The sequence below is a fragment of the Bos javanicus genome, chromosome 7 (genome assembly GCF_032452875.1).
Source record: "Bos javanicus breed banteng chromosome 7, ARS-OSU_banteng_1.0, whole genome shotgun sequence".
NCBI lineage: Eukaryota > Metazoa > Chordata > Mammalia > Artiodactyla > Bovidae > Bos > Bos javanicus.
The window spans coordinates 39821423-39843512 of record NC_083874.1 but is presented as its reverse complement, the minus strand read 5'-3'; the positions used below and the strand labels follow the sequence as shown (position 1 = coordinate 39843512).

At 40.9% G+C, this 22090-nt stretch overlaps 1 protein-coding gene across 1 annotated transcript; it reads left to right on the top strand.

Moving 5' to 3' along the window:
• Positions 1-17338: 17338 nt before the first annotated feature.
• On the top strand, positions 17339-18271 carry LOC133252096 (olfactory receptor 2M3-like). Its single transcript, XM_061424820.1, has one exon. It carries the CDS (start codon positions 17339-17341, stop codon positions 18269-18271), a length of 933 nt encoding a protein of 310 aa, XP_061280804.1.
• The last annotated feature ends 3819 nt before the right edge of the window (positions 18272-22090 follow it).

Here is a 22090-nt window from a genome sequence, read left to right as displayed (position 1 = left end):
TGAAGTAAGCCAGAAAGAAAAACACCAATACAGTATACTAATGCATATATATGGAATTTAGAAAGATGGTAACAATAAACCTGTATGCGAGACAGCAAAAGAGACACAGATGTATAGAACAGTCTTTTGGACTCTGTGGGAGAGGGCGAGGGTGGGATGATTTGGGAGAATGGCACTGAAACATGTATAATATCATATATGAAACGAATTGCCACTGCAGGTTCAATGCATGATACAGGATGCTTGGGGCTGATGCACTGGGCTGACCCAGAGGGATGGTACGAGGAGGGATGTGGGAGGGGGGTTCAGGATGGGGAACACGTGTATACCCGTGGCAGATTCATGTTGATGTATGGCAAAACCAATACAATATTGTAAAGTAATTAGCCTCCAATTAAAATAAATAAATTTATATTAAAAAAAAAACACCTGAAAAAATCAAAAGAATCGTCAACAATACCATGAAAGAAAAATAAAAAGAGACACAACAACCAAAATTTATGGAATGCAACAAAAGGAATTCTAAGAGGAAAGTTCATAGCAATAAATGTCTACATTTAAAAGAAAACAGGAAAAATCACATATAAACAATCTCACTTTATAACTCAAGTAAGTAGAAAAAGAACAAATGAGCCAAAAATACAATATACTGAAGAAAATATAATGAATAGAGCTGAAATAAATTATATAGAGTTAAAAATACAATAGAAAAACAATGACACCAAGAACTGGTTCTATAAATAGAAAAACTAAATGGAAAAACCTTTACCTAGACACACCAATGTAAAAACAGAATGCTCAAATAAAGTCTGAAAGGAAACAAACACAGTACTATGACACTACAGAAATATGGAGTACCAGAAAAGTGTGAACAATTATAAACAAATTGATTTGACAACCCAGAGAAACTGAATAAATTTCCAGAAACATATAATCAAGGCTAAAACATGAAAAAAAGAAAATCTGAATAGACTCATTATTAGTAAGGAGATTGAATCAATATAATATCACTATAATCAAAATCTCTGAGCAAAAGCAGTCTGGAACCAAACATTCAAAAAAGAATTAATACCAAACCTTCTCAAACTCTTCCAAAAAACAAAAGAGGAGGGGACACTTTCAATTTACTTATAAGATCAGTGTCACCCTGCTACCAAAACCAGGCAAAGATGCCACAAGAAAAGAAAATGGCATGCCAATAGCCCTAATAAATAAATATAGATGAAAAAAATACTTAACAAAGTATTTCAAATTGAATGGAACAATACACTTAAAAGATCATACGCAATGATCAACTGAGATTTATTCTAGGGTTGCACAGATTGTGCCACATCTACAAGTAAATCAAGGTAATATGTCATCTTAATAAAATGAAGAATAAAATCAATGATTATCTTAATAGATTCAGAAAATTGTTTACAAGATAATATTTTGAACCAAGAAAACAAAGATGTAAAAGGTAGTCCCTTCAATAAACACTGTTGGGGAGACTTCCCTGGCAGTCCAGTGGTTAATACTCGCCTATTCAAATGAAGGGAGTGCAGGTTCCATCTCTTGTTGGGGAACTGAGATCCCACATGCCATGCGGCATGACCAAAAAGTAAAAAAAAAAAAAAAAAAAAAATGCCGTGGGAATAATTGGAAAACCACATGTAATAGTATGAACCTGAACCATTATCTTACAGCATACACAAAAATTACCTCAAAGTAGATTAAAGAGTTAAATGGGAGATGTGAAAGCACAAGACTCCTAGAATAAAACATGGCGAAGCAGATCTTTGACATTAGTCTTGGAAATCACATTTTGAATGTGACACTAAAAACAAAGAATAGCAAGAATAAATAAGTGGGACTCCATCAAGCTAAAAACATTTTGCACAGCAAGAAAAACTATAAACAAATAGAAAAGACAGTCTAATGAATGGGAGGGATATCTTCAAATTACATATTAGATAGGGGATTAATACCCAAATTATATAAAGAATTCATATAACTCAATAGCAGTAAATCCCAAAGAGACCATTTAAAATATGGGCAAAAGGATATGAAGAGATATTTTTCCAGAGAAGACATAGAGATGGCAACCAGCACATGAAAAGGTTCTCAATATTTCTAATCACCAAATTAAATCACGATGCAAATTGAAATCACAATGAGCTATCACCTCACACCCGTTGGTATGGTTGTTAAAAAGGAAGCAAGAAATACCAAGTGTTGGCAACGATGTGGAGAAAAGGGAACCCTCATGTACTGTTGGTGGAAATGTAGAGGATGCAGCCACTATGAAAACAGTACGGAGTTCCTCAAAAAATTAAAAGTGGAATGACATTATGATCCACCAACTCAACTTCTGAGTATTTATCCAAGGAAAATGAAAACACTAACTCAAAAAGATATCTACACACCTTCTTCACTGCAACATTATTTATAATGGCCAAGATGTGCAAACAGCCTGAGTTCACCAATGGGTGACTGGATAAAGAAAATATGATATGTATATATACATATATATGTACACATGTTATTTATATATATAGCACCGAAGAATTGATGCTTTTGAAGTGTGGTGTTGGAGAAGACTCTTGAGAGTCCCTTGGACTGCAAGGAGATCCAACCAGTCCATTCTGAAGGAGATCAGCCCTGGGATTTCTTTGGAAGGAATGATGCTAAAGCTGAAACTCCAGTACTTTGGCCACCTCATGCTTAGAGTTGACTCATTGGAAAAGACTCTGATGCTGGGAGGGATTGGGGGCAAGAGGAGAAGGGGATGACAGAGGATGAGATGGCTGGATGGCATCACTGACTCGATGGACGTGAGTCTGAGTGAACTCCGGGAGTTGGTGATGGACAGGGAGGCCTGGCGGGCTGCGATTCATGGTGTCACAAAGAGTTGGACACGACTGAGCGACTGATCTGATCTGATGTTATAAAATTGGTATTAATGTCATTCCACACTGGCTGAATGTCATTACATATATATGTAAATAACATTCCATGTTATTTAAATATTTACACATATATACATATAACGGAATGTTATACATATGTAAATAACACAGAATGTTATTCAGCCAGAAGAAAGATGAAGATTTTGTTATTTGTGACAACATGGATGAACCTTGAGGGCATTACACTAAGTGAAATGAGTCAGACAGAGAATGACAAATACTTGATGATCTCATTTATATGTGGAATCTAAAAAAAGAGAAAAAATATAGTCACAGATAAAGTGTAGAGACTGGTTGTTGCCAGAGGCGATTCGGAAGGGTTGGCAAAATGTTTCAAGAGGGTCAAAAGGTACAACCTATAAAATAAATATATCTTTGGGAATGTAATGTACAGCATGGTTAATAATGACTATAGTTAATAATACTTTATGGCATATTTGAAATTTCTAAGAGAGTAGATCTTAAAGTTCACATCAGAAGAGAAATATTGAAATTATGTATGGTAATCCATGTTAACTATACTTATTGTGGTGATTGTTTTGCAATAAACACAAATATTAAATCATTATGTTGTACATCTGAAACTAATATAATGTGATATGTCAATTATGCCTCAATAAAAAAATGAATGCCCAAAACACACCAAAACAAGTCCTAAACTTTAGGCATATCATATTCAAACTGAAAGAAACTGAAAGAAAATCAAAGATAAACAGATAATGAGATTGAGACTTCATTATTGAAGAAAAAGGCAAAAGAAAAAAGGAAAATGGAGGCATCGATATTCATACCATTCCTACAGCTTTGATCATCAATTTTCTCCCACAAAGACATAAGTGACATCAGAGTAGTACTATTTTGGAGTTTCATGTGGGACTTGACACCTGGAAATCACTTGATACATTCATGTCCATCTAATTGTCTATAGATATACAAAGATGTCCCCAGACATCTTTACAGTTTATTGTTGTTGTTGTTTAGTTGCCAAGTCGTGTCCAACTCTTTGTGACCCCATGGATGCCACCAGGCTCTTCTGTTCATGAGATTTCCCAGGCAAGAATCCTGGAGTGGGTTTCTATTTCCTTCTCCAGGGGATCTTCCTGACCCAGTAATCCAACCCATGACTTCTGCATTGGCAGGTGGGTTCCTTACCACTGAGCCACCAGGGAAGCCCTTCCAACTTACAGTAGTGAGATTTAAAATGGTTCAACTTTACAATGGTATGAAAGTAATATGCCTTCAGTAGAAACTGTTCAAACTTTGAATTTTGTAATTTTCCCAGGATAATGATCAGTTCAGTTCAGTTCAGTTCAGTCTCTCAGTCGTGTTCAACTATTTGCAACCCCATGGACTGCAGCATGCAAGGCCTCCCTGTACATCACCAACTCCTGGAGTCTACACAAATTCATGTCCATTGAGTCGGTGATGCCATCCCACCACCTCATCCCCTGTTGTCCCCTTCTCTTCCCGCCTTCAATCTTTCCCAGCATCAGGGACTTTTCAAATGAGTCAGTTCTTCGCATCAGGTGGCCCAAGTATTGGAGTTTCAGCTTCAGCATCAGTCTTCCCAATGAATATTCAGGACTGATTTCCTTTAGGATGGACTGGTTGGACCTCCTTGCAGTCCAAGGGACTCTCAAGAGTCTTCTCTAACAGTTCAAAAGCAGTTCAAAAGCATCAGTTCTCCAGCGCTCAGCTTTCCTTATAGTCCAACTCTCACATCCATACATGACTAGTGGAAAAACCATAGCTTTGACTAGATGGACTGTTGTTGGCAAAGTAATGTTTCTGCTTTTTAATATGCTGTCTAGGTCGGTCATAACTTTCCTTCCAAGGAGTAAGCGTCTTTTAATTTCATGGCTGCACTCATCATCTGCAGTGATTTTTGCAAAATAAAACCTGTCACTGTTTCCATTGCTTCCCCATCTATTTTCCATGAAGTGATGGGACCAAATGCCATCATCTTAGTTTCCTGAATGTTGAGTTTTAAGCCAACTTTTTCACTCTCCTCTTTCACTTTCATCAAGAGGCTCTTTAGTTCTTCTTCACTTTCTGCCATGAGGGTGGTGTCACCTGCATACCTGAGGTTATTGATATTTCTCCTGGCAATCTTGAATCTAGCTTGTGATATAAGGTACAAAACTCTCTTACAGTACTGGGCAGTGACATGTAGTTCTGATGTATTAAATGCATTTTCAATTTATACTATTTTCAACTAGAGTATATTTATCCATACTTAACTGCATGGTAAATAGAGGAAGATCTGTACAGAAACCTCTTCACCTGTGGAACTTGCACCTTTTGGCTAAGGTAAGCCTCGCTTAAGCTGAGGAGAGCAGAGGTGAAGGTCCCAGAACCCCACACACTGGGTGGAACCCTGGTTGATGGAGGAGGTGGTCATGATCAGCCCCAGGGCTGATCCCCGCAATGATCAACCCCTCCAGGCCAGAGGGTCCTTCTGCTGGAGAACTGTCCCTTCACCTGGGGCTGGTGGTGAAGGTACGATTCTTTGACTTCAACAAGGCAGACAGCTCTCATGTCATCAGCACTGCCTGTCCACCTGGTTCATCGTCCCTGCAGGTGCACAGGAGGTCTGATCCTGGGCTAGGGGTGTGTGATGATGCCCACCTACTCATAGCTTCCAATGGAGCCCATAAGGGAGAGGGAGGAGATGTGGTGTGGGGATGGTCTAGTACAACTAGAAACTTGTGTCTGTGAGAAGTGGGAGGAAGGAGTGACCAGGACCAAGTGCCCTTGGACACTAGGGAGGTTGCAGAATGAAATGTTGGGCAGCACACATGTTGGTCTATAATACATCTACCCAAAAACTCATTGACATTATAAAGAACCACCTGAAAACTTGCTTCCTTTAAATGGCACAAAATTGCCCATCACTTTTAAAGGAATTGTTGATTATTAAAATATATATGCATTTTTAATAGAAAGAACTAACAAAGAGCTCATAGTGCACAGTATGTTAAATGAAGTTACTCATTTTATCCTTGCTAAAACCATGAGCTAAAACCATTAATTAATAAGCTGACTTAACCTTCTAAATGTACCCAGAATACTGTATAGCACAGGGTATATATATATATATATATGCTATGTATGAACACACACATTCATATATAGGATCATTTTGCTGTACACTTGAAACTAACACATCTTTATAAATTAACTATACTTAATTTTTAAAAAAGACCAAAGACAAGTACCCAGAACTTGCCTACTTCCGCTATCTTAAATTTCCACCACAGTTGAAGTGCCATGATCTCTTGCCATGAGATGCCAAGATGCCATCTCATCTTAATAACTATGGGAGCCTTGTGGTGGCTTCTACACGGTACAGGGTAATTTTATAAAAAAAGGGGTAGATCATACCTCCTCTCTACTCAAAGCTCTACGTTTCCAAATATCTATCAGGCTGTACGAGATGTGGGCTGTGCTTTCTGGCCAGCTCTCCCTCAGACTCTCCCTGGTGCTCTCTGCTTTAGAACACCGTCCTCAGCCTTTGCTCAGCTGTCCCCTCTGCCTGGAACACTTTGCATCAGTATCTAGGCTCCAAACTCTCCCAGGACTGGACTGTGCCCCCTCCTTCACTACTGTGTGTACACACCAACTTGGTGCCCAAAAGCCCTAGGCTCTCAGGATATGAGTGCAGGTCTCTTGGGAGTAGTGAAAATGGAATGATTGAGGGGGGATTTTTTGGTAGACTCTATTCAGGGACATGTTTGTAGAAGGCATGGCTTAAGAGATTATTTCACAAATCTCTCCAGAGTTCTTGTGATAGAAACATGATAGAAGCCAGTTCTTGCTGAAGTTTTCTCCTCATACCTTATTTCCCTTCTAAACATGGTATCAGTGATAAAGAATCAATCTTCCCTCAAATTCCTACTAGCATGGAATGACAAATTTGCAATCTCTGAACTTCCCAAGGTATTTTTCATGTAAGAAGACTAAAAAGAAGTTATAGCTGTTTTTCTTTGATATTTTACACATTGATACTTATATTTAAAGTACAATTTCAAGAAAGGACAAATCTCATCATATTGCTTAACACCATCAGAAACATTGAACTTGAGTTTGTGTTACACTAAGCTCCTCTGTCCATGGATTTCTCAGGCAAGAATACTGGATTAGGTAGCCATTCCATTCTCCAGGGGATCTTCCCCACCCAGGAACCGAACCCGGTCTCCCACATTGCAGGCATATTCTTTAACATCTAAGCCACCAGGGAAATCCCAATTAGTAGTTAGTGCCATGAAATATTGGACTTACTTTACTAGTAGCTATGGTACTGGTGGCTCAGACAGTAAAGCATGTGTCTACAATGTGGGAGACCCGGGTTCAACCCCTGGGTTGGGAAGATTCCTGGAGAAGGAAATGGCAATCTACTCCAGTACTATTGCCTGGAAAATCCCATGGACAGAGGAGCCTGATAGGCTACACTCCATGGGATCACAAAGAGTCAGACATGACTGAGCAATTTCACTATATATGGTGCCCTGAAGCTGGGAAAGATAGAGAGAAGGAGGAAAAGGGGGTGACAGAGGATGAGATGGTTGGATTGCACATTGACTCAATGGACATGAGTTTAAACAAACTCTGGGAGACAGTGTAGAACAGGGAAACCTGGCGTGCTGTGGACTATGGGGTTGCAGAGTCAGATGCGACTGAGCAAATGAATGACAACAATGTTGATGCAGATGATAAAGTGAAGCCCAGAGAATGAAGTAACTTTGTCCAAGCTGCACAGTTTCTACATCTCAGGCCACCTCTGATCTTTGCACCTCATTTCAGTGAACAATGAGTTTTGAATCTCTTTCTACTCCTTGCTTACTTTTAACATGCAGTTCAGAAGACAGACTTTCCCTAGCAAACCTGGGGAAAAGGTAAATAATATATCTACAGTCCTTTATTGCATGGAGAGTGGTGCTCAATGGAGGAAAGATTCATTGTGATACTGATCACTTATCATCTGTTACACTGACCTCTTGTATCCAAATATTTTCAGATTGCTCGGCTCATAGCCTCACCCCAACTAGGCACAAGGGCCCAATTTGTACTGAGGAGGAAGTCTGAGCCACAAGAAGACTTGAGATTGCAGAGGAAAGACAAAATCAAGAGAGGAAACCCCAGAAGGGTGGACATGACTACATTCTCCATATCCCTAGAACTTTCTTCCGGGCTCTCATTACCTCCATGTTACTCAGTCTGTAAATAAGTGCGTTGAGCATTGGGGTAAAGATGGTATAGAAGATGAAGGTGGCTCATTCTCCCACTGATGTCCCAGCAGAGGCTTTCTGCATGTACCTAAAGATGGCTCCCCCAGGGTAAGGGCACCAGAGCTGGGTGAAAGAAGCTGTGGTCAGAGCCTTCTGTTTCCCCCTCAGTGGAGGTCATGTTAATCACAGCAGTGAGGACCCAGGCATAGGAAGCCACAATGACCCCCAGGGGCAGCAGCAGCATGACCACACAGCAAGCATAGATGAGGTCCTCAAAGAGGGATGTGTCTGCACAAGAGAGGTGCAGCAGGGTGGAAAACTCACAGAAGAAGTGGTCCATCTGAGAGAGCCACAGTAGGGGAAGCTGAAGACCATGCCCACGTTAATCAGTTACTCCACTCACCCAGGATGCCAGGCTATCAGATAGCAAATCTTCCATTTCATGGGCACAGGGTACCTATCGCAGGGTGTGACACACAGCCATGTACATGTACCTGTCATAGGCTATGACTGCCAGGAAGAAGCACTGACCATTTAGAAGACCTGAGTAGCACAGCCGCCCTGAGACATGAAGTTACTTCCTGAGATAAAGTTGGCTGCCATCTTGGGCACCACTGTACCCATCGTGGTCAGGTCCATGATAGAGAGCTGGCTGAAAAAAAAGTACATGGGGATGTGCAGTGGCCTGTCAGCCTGAGTGAGCAGGAGGAAGAGGATGTTGCCAGCCAGGGCAGTAGCAGAGGCCAGAAGGACAAGGGGGAAAGGAAGAATTCATATGGTGAGTAGCTGAACAGACCCAAAAGGATAAATTCTGATAGGGAGGTGTCATTCCAGATGTTCATGGCATTGACCCTGAGGGAAGAAAAAGCAAGCATAAAAACAATATAACTTACCAGACAACTCCATCACATAAGGAAAATAACCATCTTCCATTTCTACCTCAGATCTCTGATATAGCCCCATCCTTTCCTCCTGCCATGAAAATTCATTTCATCTCAGTTGACATCAGTGATTATCAAGCAGGATTTGATCTTATTTCTCTTGAAAGACTAAGAAGCAGGCCTGCAGAGGAGGAGAATCAGAGAATGAAAGGGAGAGAGAGGAGCTTTAAATAACAGGTGAATAGCTGTAGATTTAGGCAAAGGCAATATACATTTAAAAAGATATGGAAAATAAAATTTGTCACCCCCAAATTTCTCCTTAGCATATGGATTTACTTAGAGCTGAAAAGACTAAAGAAGAAACTGACTTTCACCCCAAGTACCTAAAAGAGTACCAAAAGAGAAATCTGCAAAGAACATGGACTCAGTGTACCTGTGTGTGAGAGCAGACTCTAGGGAGGGCCTTAGAGATCAGAGGCCACTCAGTTTCCCATTGTCGCTGCATAGCCCAGCAAACATTTATTTACCAAACATTTGCTTTTTCATCACCATGTAAATAGTCACAAACCACAATCGCCAACATCCTCTTTTGTATTGAAAGCCAAGATAGTATTTAAGGTGAGGTCCTTTCCACAGGGTCGCAAAGAGTCGGACTGAAGGACTTTCATTTTCACTTTTGTCCTTTTGGTGAGTTAATCACTTTTCTTGGGTCTCTCCCACATACGAAAGTTATTAAACCTGTGTTTGATTTTCTCCAGTAAATGTGTATCAGGTGAATTTAATTCTTAGACCATCCTGAAAACCTAGACAAGTAGAGGAAAATTTCTTCCTCTAATGAGTCTCGCGGAGAAGGCAATGGCACCCCACTCCAGTACTCTTGCCTGGAAAATCCCATGGACGGAGGAGCCTGGTAGACTGCAGTCCATGGGGTCGCGAAGAGTCAGACATGACTGAGCGACTTCACTTTCACTTTCATGCACTGGAGAAGGAAATGGCAACCCGCTCCACTGTTCTTGCCTGGAGAATCCCAGGGATGGTGGAGCCTGATAGGCTGCCATCTATGGGGTCGCACAGAGTCGGACACGACTGAAGCGACTTAGCAGCAGCAGCAGCAGTGAGTCTTGGGTGTGAAGAGAGAGAAAGAGAGAGGAGGTGGGAAAGGGGGGAATAGATGTAAGGACAAACCAACTTGAAAACAAAGGAAGAGACTCCTACCTCCCTCTTTCCTTAGCAATTACTTAGAAGAAGTATAATTGTAACTTCCTTATGTCTCTGATAAGGTAAGTGAATGCGTGCAAAGTCGCTTTAGTTGTGCCTCTTTGCGACCCTATGGACTGTAACCCACCAGGTTCCTCTATACAAGGGATTTTTCAGGTAAGAATACTGGAGTGGGGTATCCTGCCCTCCTCCGGGGGATCTTCCTGAACAAAGGACTGAACCCGTGTCTCTTACGTCTACCTGCATTGGCAGATGGGTTCTTTACCACTAGTGCCACCTGGGAAGCCCAGGGATTGATAAGCTATAGAGATTTGACAGAATGTGGTCCACTGGAGAAGGGAATGGCAAACCACTTTGGTATTCTTGCCATGAGAACCCCATGAACAGTATGAAAAGGCAAAATGATAGGATACTGAAAGAGAAACTTCCCAGGTCAGTAGGTGCCCAATATGCTACTGGAGATCAGTGGAGAAATAACTCCAGAAAGAATGAAGGGATGGAGCCAAAACAAAAACAATACCCAGCTGTGGATGTGACTGGTGATAGAAGCAAGGTCCGATGCTATAAAGAGCAATATTGCATAGGAACCTGGAATGTCAGGTCCATGAATCAAGGCAAATTGGAAGTGGTCAAACAAGAGATGGCAAGAGTGAATCAGTAATGAATCTAGGAGTGAATTCCAAGAGTGAATCTAGGAATCAGCGAACTGAAATGGACTGGAATGGGTGAATTTAACTCAGATGACCATTATATCTACTACTGCGGGCAGGAATTCCTCAGAAGAAATGGAGTGGCCATCATGGTCAACAAAAGAGTCTGAAATGCAGTACTTGGATGCAATCTCAAAAACAACAGAATGATCTCTGTTTGTTTCCAAGACAAACCATTCAATATCACAGTAATCCAAGTCTATGCCCCAACCAGTAACGCTGAAGAAGCTGAAGTTGAACGGTTCTATGAAGACCTACAAGACCTTTTAGAAAAGATGTCCTTTTCACTATAGGGGACTGGAATGCAAAAGTAGGAAGTCAAGAAACACCTGGAGTAACAGGCAAATTTGGCCTTGGAATACGGAATGAAGCAGGGCAGTTTTGCCAAGAAAATGCACTGATCATAACAAACACCCTCTTCCAACAACACAAGAGAAGACTCTATACATGGACATCACCAGATGGTCAACACCGAAATCAGATTGATTATATTCTTTGCAGCCAAAGATGGAGAAGCTCTATACAGTCAGCAAAAACAAGACCAGGAGCTGACTGTGGCTCAGACCATGAACTCCTTATGGCCAAATTCAGACTTAAATTGAAGAAAGTAGGGAAAACCACTAAACCATTCAGGTATGACCTAAATCAAATTCCTTATGATTATACAGTGGAAGTGAGAAATAGATTTAAGGGACTAGGTCTGATAGATAGAGTGCCTGATGAACTATGGAATGAGGTTCGTGATATTGTACAGGAGACAGGGATCAAGACCATTCCCGCAGAAAAGAAATGCAAAAAAGCAAAATGGCTGTCTGGGGAGGCCTTACAAATAGCTGTGAAAAGAAGAGAAGTGAAAAGCAAAGGAGAAAAGGAAAGATATAAACATCTGAATGCAGAGTTCCAAAGAATAGCAAGAAGAGATAAGAAAGCCTTCTTCAGCGATCAATGCAAAGAAATAGAGGAAAACAACAGAATGGGAAAGACTAGGGATCTCTTCAAGAAAATCAGAGATACCAAAGGAACATTTCATGCAAAGATGAGCTCAATAAAGGCAGAAATGGTATGGACCTAACAGAAGCAGAAGATATTAAGAAGAGGTGGCAAGAATACACAGAAGAACTGTACAAAAAAGATCTTCACGACCTAGATAATCACGATGGTGTGATCACTGACCTAGAGCCAGACATCGTGGAATGTGAAGTCAAGTGGGCCTTAGCAAGCATCACTATGAACAAAGCTAGTGGAGGTGATGGAATTCCAGTTGAGCTATTCCAAATCCTGAAAGATGATGCTGTGAAAGTGCTGCACTCAATATGCCAGCAAATTTGGAAAACTCAGCAGTGGCCACAGGACTGTAAAAGTCAGTTTTCATTCCAATCCCAAAGAAAGGCAATGCCAAAGAATGCTCAAACTACCACACAATTGCACTCATCTCACACACTAGTGAAGTAATGCTCAAAATTCTCGAAGCCAGGCTTCAGCAATATGTGAACCGTGAACTTCCTGATGTTCAAGCTGGTTTTAGAAAAGGCAGAGGAACCAGAGATCAAATTGCCAACATCCACTGGATCATAGAAAAAGCAAGAGAGTTCCATAAAAACATCTATTTCTGCTTTATTGACTATGCCAAAGCCTTTGACTGTGTGGATCACAATAAACTGTGGAAAATTCTGAAAGAGATGGGAATACCAGACCACCTGATCTGCCTCTTGAGAAATTTATACGCAGGCCAGGAAGCAACAGTTAGAACTGGACATGGAAGAACAGACTGGTTCCAAATAGGAAAAGGAGTTCGTCAAGGCTGTATATTGTCACCCTGTTTATTTAACTTATTAGCAGAGCACATCATGAGAAACGCTGGACTGGAAGAAACACAAACTGGAATCAAGATTGCCGGGAGAAATATCAATAACCCCAGATATGCAGATGACACCACCCTTATGGCAAAAAGTGAAGAGGAACTAAAAAGCCTCTTGACAAAAGTGAAAGTGGAGAGTGAAAAAGTTGGCTTAAAGCTCAACATTCAGAAAACGAAGATCATGGCATTTGGTCCCACCACTTCATGGGAAATAAATGGGGAAACAGTGGAAACAGTGTCAGACTTTATTTTTTGGGGCTCCAAAATCACTGCAGATGGTGACGGCAGCCACGAAATTAAAAGACGCTTACTCCTTGGAAGGAAAGTTATGACCAACCTAGATAGCATATTTAAAAGCAGAGACATTACTTTGCCAACAAAGGTTCGTGTAGTCAAGGCTATGGTTTTTCCTGTGGTCATGTATGGATGTGAGAGTTGGACTGTGAAGAAGGCTGAGCGCCAAAGAATTGATGCTTTTGAACTGTGGTGTTGGAGAAGACTCTTGAGAGTCCCTTGGACTGCAAGGAGATCCAACCAGTCCATTCTGAAGGAGATCAGCCCTGGAATTTCTTTGGAGGGAATGATGCTAAAGCTGAAACTCCAGTACTTTGGCCACCTCATGAGAAGAGTTGACTCATTGGAAAAGACTCTGATGCTGGGAGGGATTGGGGGCAGGATGAGAAGGGGACGACAGAGGATGAGATGGCTGGATGGCATCACTGACTCAATGGACGTGAGTTTGAGTGAACTCCAGGAGTTGGTGATGGACAGGGAGGCCTGGTGTGCTGCGATTCATGGGGTCACAAAGAGTCGGACACGACTGAGCGACTGATCTGATCTGATCTGATCAATCTTTTTAAAGTAAAATAATCTCTAACCAAACTTCTGAATCAGGAATGTCTTTTCAAGGATCTAAAATCCATCTCTTTGAAATGTAATCATCAAGGAAGATAGAATCCTTGCTTCCTGAGTTGGACACAACTGAAGCAGCTGAATGAATTGCCGGGAGAAATATCAATAACCTCAGATATGCAGATGACTGTGATCTGAATGATGATTCATCATGTCCCCTACCCACCACCTCCCAGCTAGAAACTGTTTCTATGAGGGGTTTTGTTTTTGTTTTTAGATTCTATATATAAGTGAGATCATGGAGTATTTGTCTTTCTCTGTCTGATTTATCTCACTTAGCAGAATGCTTTCAAAATTCATCTGTATTGTTGCACATGGCAGGATTTCTTATTTTTTAATGGATGAATTGTAACCCATTGTATATACCCACACTTTTTCTTTTTTTTTCTTCCTTTTTTTCCAGCATTTTTAGAACCTTCTTTATGGTGAGTGTTCTTTTTTCCTCCCAGTTTTAGTGAGATATAACTGACATATAGCACTGTATAAGTTTCAAGTGTACAGCATAATGATTTGATGTAAATACATTATGAGATTATCACAAAATTTAATTAACTTTACTTATCATCTCATATAAATACAAATTTTTTTTCCTTGTATGAGAACTCTTAGAACTCTCTCTTAACAGTTTTCATATTAAAATGCAGCAATGTGATATTCACATTTAGAGCTGCTGAGAGATTGAATACGCAGACAATGGACCATATTTAAAAAAAGAACTCTGACCCACAAACTGCAAGAACTTGCCAAGGAAATCAACCCTCTTGTCAATCATAAACAGTCCAGCCAGGAAGGCAGTCTTGTAGAAGATAGAGTGTTCACTTGGGTAACAATATAGGAAGCTTAACAATCACTTCTGTAAAAATAGGCCCCAAATGTCTAAGGCTCGATTAATAACTGACAACTTCCCTAATTTTTTGCCCCACTTCCAAGTTAAGGCCAACCAAAAAAAGCCAAATATGTACACTACCAATATCGGTGCTGTTGATGAGACTGCCAACAGATTCACCACACCGATATTCTCCAATCAGGGCACATGTGGAGCTTCTCTTTTTCCAAAGCTTTCCCATTCCTCTGCCTGCCTTTGTGTCTCTGCCAAAATGCAAGTAACAGTGGCTGACCCTTTTGCTATCGAAAGCTCTGAAGAAAGACCCTTTGCTTCCCTCATGTGGCTGCTCTTTGTTTCATTGCATAGTGCACAAATATAGCTTCTTGAATGGAAACCAAAAACCAACAATCAAGTCCATAAAGGTATAGGACGTCACTTGAGTACAAGTTTCATAGGTTAACTGATCAGGGACCACTTCATCATCCATGACCAAACTTCCGGAATGTAGCTAGATAATCCCTCTGATACTCAGTGGTGATCACATTCTCTCCTAGCTCCCATGGGTGAAGTGAGGGTTAAGAGTCCTGAGGGAAGTGTAGGTGGACATGTCAAGGGATGGGTCCTTCCTTTGCTTAGAAGGGAGTCTGGGGTGCTTTTCAGAGCCAGGGCTATGGGGAATGAACTGTATCCTGAGGCCATGTCATTAATTTTGGCTTCTTCTTTGAGGTGGAGGTTCTATCTATTCCCTGGGGTCATTATGAGCTCAGTTGGGTCTCCCAGGATATCTGCTCTGCAACTAGAGATAGAAACCTGGGACATGAGCTCATCGATTTTGTAAGAAGCAGAAGAACATCTTGAATGGTTAGTTCTACATATTTTTATTTGGAGCTATAGAGTTGGAGGAGAGTCTGTGAGGGGATTTCTCAGGTCACCACTTGCTCCTGCATTGCCCTGAGGACTAAATCTTTGCATATTGCTTGGCTTTAACCCGTTTCTGTTGAGATTTATAGGTCAGAGTGAAAGATGAACTGTGGGGAAAGGAATAGGGGTGGTAGGTGCTGAAGCAGGTGAGGGAAGACCTGACAGATAAGGACAGAAAGTGACTGAGAAATGTGTAGTTTCACTTCAGGCTTCAGATTATAGTGTCAGGCTGGACACACAGATACTTCCTTGCTGTCAAGTGACAAGTGTTATCAGCATCGGAGACCAAAATATGATAATCCTAGTTTTCTTGGGGAAAATTTTTATCATTGATCATCTGTTCTCCAGCCTCTGAACTGAGACAAAGTGGGCAGACAGATCTGTTGTGCCTCTGCCACACATGTGTCTGCGTCACTGCAGTGTTCCTGCCTGTGCTGATCAAGGAATCTACCTACCCGAGCTTACACTGGCTCCCTTGGCTGGCTGTGCTTAGTTGCACAGTCATCTCCCACTCTTTGTGACCCCATGGACTGCAGCCTGCCAGGCTTCTCTGTGCATAGGGATTCTCCAGGTAAGAATACTGGAGTGGGTTGTCAGGCACTCATCCAGGAGATCTTCCTGACCCAGGGTTCAAACCCAAGTCTCCTGCATTGCAGGTAAATTCTTTATCATGTGAGCCACCAGGGGCTGGCATGATTGTGCAATTCACTATGTCCTGGGATTTCTCTCCCCACTGCCACAATTTTCTGACTCTAGAAATATAACAAAAACTAAATCTCCTTCCTACCCTGAAAACCTCTCCAAAAAGGTATAAGAGAAAGAAAACAGCTTTAGTTTTGAATAAACATTAAATCAGAATATGATGTGCATTATTGGTGATCTGCTAAGTGAATGCAGAGACAGAAGGATATCACTCTTTTCTACATCCAGGCAAGGATAATCCATTATATTCATGCTCTCAGGATAAACAGTAACCAGTTCTCAAATAAGAGACTTGACAGCACCATTTGGCACACAGAGTTCATTCTAGATTCACCTGGTAATTGGAGTGACTGTGTTGGTTAAGTGGCTTTATTCAAAGGAAAACAAACTTCTCTCATTCTAAGACAAGAGAGAATTCTGCCACTTGGAGCAAGGTGCCTGCTGAAGTTAGGATCCTGCCCTCCTACAGAGCTGGGGAAGTAGGGGCTCTATCTTCCTGGATGATTGGAATGAAAAGATATGGATCTCAAGGTTTTTTTTAATTAATTAATTTATTTTAATTGGAGGCTCAAGTTTTTGAGAAAGACATTACTGGGTCTGAATGCTGGCTAGAAGGTTATTTCACTTTTAAACTGTTTGTGTACATTCCAGACTCAAACAACTTACAAATTTCTCTAAAGTAAATGCTCTAAGAAAATGGGGGAAGGGAAAAATAAAGCCTTAGGTTTTTAATAGCATTTATTCTTACATCTGTTATACACTTTTCCTCCTCCTACTCTCTATTGAAAACTACAATGCTCTCATAGTCTTAAATCTGTATCGACTTTTCCTAAACCTATAGCTATTTATCATAAAACCCCCTCTCTCTCTCCCTTTGCATTATTTAGGCCCCTTTCTCTGGGGGCGTACTGACTAGTTTTCTAGACAAATAAGGATCAAATCTTGTTTGGTAACCATCGAGGACAAACGAGAGGAAAAGGATTTCATTGCAGAGGGAAAGGACAGGGATAAGACCGAGAGCTGGCTACTGTCCTCTAGAAGATACAGGAGACAGTACACGTATATGATGGAGATGCCAGGTAAGTTGTTTCGTTTTGATGTTTACTCATTTATTTTTCCCTCAGGGTCAAGGCCATGGACATCTGGAACCACACCTCGCTATCAGACTTTATCCTTTTGGGCCTGTTCAGCTACTCACTATATGACTTCTTCCTATTTTCCCTTGTCCTTCTGGCCTCTGCTACAGCCCTGGCCGGCAACATCCTCTTCCTCCTGCTCACCCAGGCTGACAGGCGCCTGCATACTCCCATGTACTTTTTTCTTAGTCAGGTTTCCATCATGGACCTGACCATAATGGGCGCAGTGGTGCCCAAGATGGCAGCGAACTTCCTCTCGGGAAGTAAGTTCATCTCTCGGGGTGGCTGTGCCACTCAGGTCTTCTTAGTGGTCACGGTAGTAAGTGCTGAGTGCTTCCTCCTGGCAGTCATGGCCTATGACAGGTATGTGGCCGTGTGTCACCCCCTGCGGTACCCTGTGCTCATGAACTGGAAGGCCTGCTGTCTGATGTCCTTGGCATCCTGGATGGGTGGAGTGACTGACAGTGTGATTGATGTAGGGATGGTCTTCAGCTTCCCCTACTGTGGCTCTCTCCAGGTGGACCACTTCTTCTGTGAGGTCCCGGCCGTGCTGCGTCTCTCTTGTGCAGACACATCCCTCTTTGAGGACCTCATCTATGCTTGCTGCGTGATCATGCTGCTGCTGCCCCTGGGGGTCGTTGTGGCTTCCTATGCCCGGATCCTCATGGCTGTAATTAGCATGACGTCCACTGAGGGGAAACAGAAGGCTCTGTCCACGTGCTCCTCCCACTTGGCTGTGGTGGGTCTTTACTATGGGGGAGCCATATTTAGCTACATGCAGAGAGCCTCCGCTAGGACTCCAGTGGGGGACCGAGCCACCTCCATCTTCTATACCATCCTCACCCCAATGCTCAACCCACTCATTTACAGCCTGAGGAACAAGGAGGTAATGAGGGCCTTCAAGAAGATGTGGAAGATGCAGGGGAGATAGAGAGAGATAGAGATAGGGAATATAGACATGCCTACCCTTCTGGGGCTTCCTCTCTTGTTCTTCTCCTTCCTCTATAAGCTCAGATTCTTTTGTGGCTTGTTTTCCTCCTTTGAACAAATTGAACCCTCTGCCTTGCTAGGATGAAGCTATGAGTTTAGCAATCTGAAAGCATTGAATGGAAAATGTCAAGAAAACAGAGTAATCATTAGTTTCACAATGAATCTTTCCTCCACGAGCACCTCTATTTTCATCTTATAAAGACCCATAGATATATATTACTTACCATTTCCCCAGAATTGCTAGGGACAGTCTTTCTTCTGAACTCATGTTAAAAGTGCAGAAGGAGATCCAATTCAGAAGTCATCGCTCACTGAAATGTGATGCAAAGGTCAGAGATGGAGTCTTACTTGTAGGAACTGTGTGACCTTGGACAAGGTTACTCCATTCTCTGGGCTTCACATTATCATCTGCACCAATAAAGTAAGTCTGACATGTTTCTTTTGTTATTAAACAATGGAAAGAGACTTGTGCCTTCTTGAAATTGCACATTATATACAAGAATTGGTATGTAAAGACTAGAACTTCTTCATAGTCTTTCTCTAAGAATAACACCATGAAAGGTAAAGAGATTACAAGTGTGTCATTCCATTTGGGGAGGGGGGGGCATGTTGATTATTTCTCATCAACACCAAGGTTCTGATCTCAGAGAGGTGGCAATTAGCAATTCTGAAGCAGGACCTTAGTTCCGTGCCCAGGAATTGAACCTAAGTAGTCTAGATGAAAACCAGAAATCCTAGATGCTAGTCCACCGGGGTAAAGAGGCTAGAAGCAAAGTTGCTCTGGATCTTGCCCCATTTGAAAGCAAGAATATTTCACGGAGGTAAAAACTGTAAAAACAAGTACAAAGTGTAGTATTATTAGCACAACACAACATGTGGGAGAGCACAGAGTGAAGCAGTTTATTTATTTACGACAGAGGCAAGGCAGAAATACACACCTGGAGAGAAAGGGTAAGGGCATCTTCCCTAATGAGGAGGAGCACAGTAAAGAGGTGGCTAGTCATTTATCTAGGAACAGACCTTCTGGGTCTTTGTTCTCCTCTGGCCAAACATCTCACTTCTTTTTTCCACATCTGAACTTCCTTAGGACCCTCCCTGATATTCACGTGCATCTTTTTGCTAAGCTGGATTTCTGTGCAAAGGCTAAAAGGAGTAGGACAACACATATTATGAGAAGATGCCTCTCTCCTTGGGAGTCTTTTTGCACATGTGTAGCTGAGGAGACTTCCTTGACCTCAGGAATGAGAGATGTGGTCCTCTTATCTCTTTACTCCAGCACAGTTCAGATCTTGACATTAACGTTGTGCTTGGAGTGTCTAAGAAAAATAAAATCTCAGTTTGACAAACTCCCACAGCTCAACCCCTGGGCCCATCTATCTGCTAACTCAGTTGGGAGAGAAATGAGGTGTGAGGATAAAACCCTGGCAGAAACTGGCTTCTATCCAATTTTTAGTTCAAGAGCTCTGGAGGGATTTGGGAAATAATCTCTTGAGTCATGTCTTCTACAAATAGCTCCCTGGACACACTGGACCAAAAATCTCTTTTCAATCATACTGCTTCCAAGAGACTTGCACTCATATCCTTAGAGTCTGTGGGGTTTTGGCAACCTATGGGGGTGGGTGGAGTGCACACACAGTGGTGAAGGAAAGAGCATAGCCTGGCCCTGGGAGAGTTTAGGGTCTGGCTACTGATACAAAATGTTCTAGGCAGAAGGGATGACTGAGCAATGGCTGAGGCCAGTGTTCTAGAGCAAAGCGAGCCAGGAATAGGCTGAGGGAGAGCTGGCTAGAAAACAGGGCCCACATCTCATAAGGTTTGATAGGCTATGTGAAGAGATAGGGTTTTGAGTAATGAGGAGTTATGATCTGCGCCCTCTGTTAGCAAAAAGAAAACCAACCTGGTTATTTGGGATCTTTTGTGATTCTTCACAAATTTTAAGATTGTTCTATTTCTGTGAAAATGCCATTAGAATTTTGATAGAGTTTTCATTGAATTTGAAGATTGCTTTTAACAGTATGGACATTTAAACAATTTTAATTTTACTCATCTATGAGCAGGGAATATTTTTCCATTTATTTGTGCCTTGTTCAATTTCTCTCATCAATGTCTTATACTCTTCATTGTATAGGTCTTTTATATATTCGATTAAATTTATTCCTAGACTATTTTTATTATTTTTGAGACATTTGTAAATGAAACAATTTTCTTAATTTTTGATAGTTCATTACTTGTGCATGCAACAGATTTTCATATATGGATTTTGTATCCTGCAACTTTACTGAATTTGTTGGTTAGTTAATAGATATTTTTGGTGAAAAAAATCTGGAGTGTTTTTAATATAATATATGCTATCTGCAAATAGTGATCATTTTTCTTCTTTTCTGTTTGGATTACATTTATTTCTTTTTCTTGCCTAAGTGCTGTAGCTAGGATTTCCAATGCTATGTAGAATAAAAGTGGCAAGAGTGAGCATTCTTATCTTGTTCCTGATCTTAGAGGAAAAGCTCTTATTTTTTCACTGTTGAGTATGATATTCACTGTAAGCTTACTGTATACAGTCTCTATTGCATTGAGTTACATGACGTCTATACTCACTGTTGAAAGTTTTTTTTATCATAAATAGATGTTGAATTTTGTCAAATGCTCTTTCTGTGTCCACTGAGGTAACCATGTGATTTTTATGCTTAATTTTGTTAATGTGGTATATTGCCTTGATTTACTTCTGAATGTGGAGCCACCCTTGCATCCCTGGAATAAATCCCTATTGATCATGGTATATGATCCTTGTCATGTATTGTTAAATTTGGTTCACCAATATTTTGTTGAGAATTTTTACTTCTAAGTACACTGGTGGTACTGATGTTTCATTTTCTTTCCTTTCGCCATCTTTTTCTGGTTTTGTATCAAGGTAAGGCTGACCTTGTAAAATAAGTTGAAAGCATCCCCTTCTCTTCTGTTTTTTGTAAGAGTTTGAGAATTTTGATATTAATTCTTCCTTGAATTTTGGTTTGGACTTTTGTTTGCTCAGAGGTTTGTTTTTTTTTTGTAACAAAGGCAAGATTTTATATTTAAAAAGGAAATGAAATTACAGACGCATGAAGAGCAAAAGTTTAAAATACCAACGACATTTTGTTTAGTGCACTTAATATCAATATTTGGAGGGATTTTTAAGATTTAAAAATAAAGCATTAATAACAGCTCTGTACAATAATATTTAAAAGAACAAGAAAATGAAAACATCTTTTTACCATATTTTCACAAACTTCTCTAAAGATAGAAAATTCATGCTCAGTTGTTTTTCCTTTGCTTTAAAATAAGTTATCAATAATTCTAAACCAGTCTAAAATGTATTGTTCATGAATCAAATCTAAGCATTCATACTTGCAAAAATGTTTTGCAATGAGTCCTCGACCTACAGAAAGACTAAAGTTTACTTTCAAATAGTGTGACTGGCTTCCAATAATCCCTTATCAGTAGACTTACAAGCAAAATACCAGATATTAAGGATCAGATTTAATTCTTTGGTATAAGCATGAAACGGTTATTGATAGCTTTCTGTGGCTAGCATAAACCAAGTAACTGAAGGACCATGAGAGACAACAATGAAGTCTAGTATACCCTGCAAAGCAGGCAGGAGCCATAACAATGTTTTGTGTTTTAACAGGGAAAATCAGCACAACACACTGCAGGAAAACGAACACCTACTTAGAGGTTTTAACATTACAGCATATCAAAAATTAAGCTTCAAAATGACCAAACG

Bases quoted from the DNA above. Each gene is read 5' to 3' on its own strand.
- LOC133252096 (XM_061424820.1), top strand. From the start codon at position 17,339: ATGGACATCTGGAACCACACCTCGCTATCAGACTTTATCCTTTTGGGC.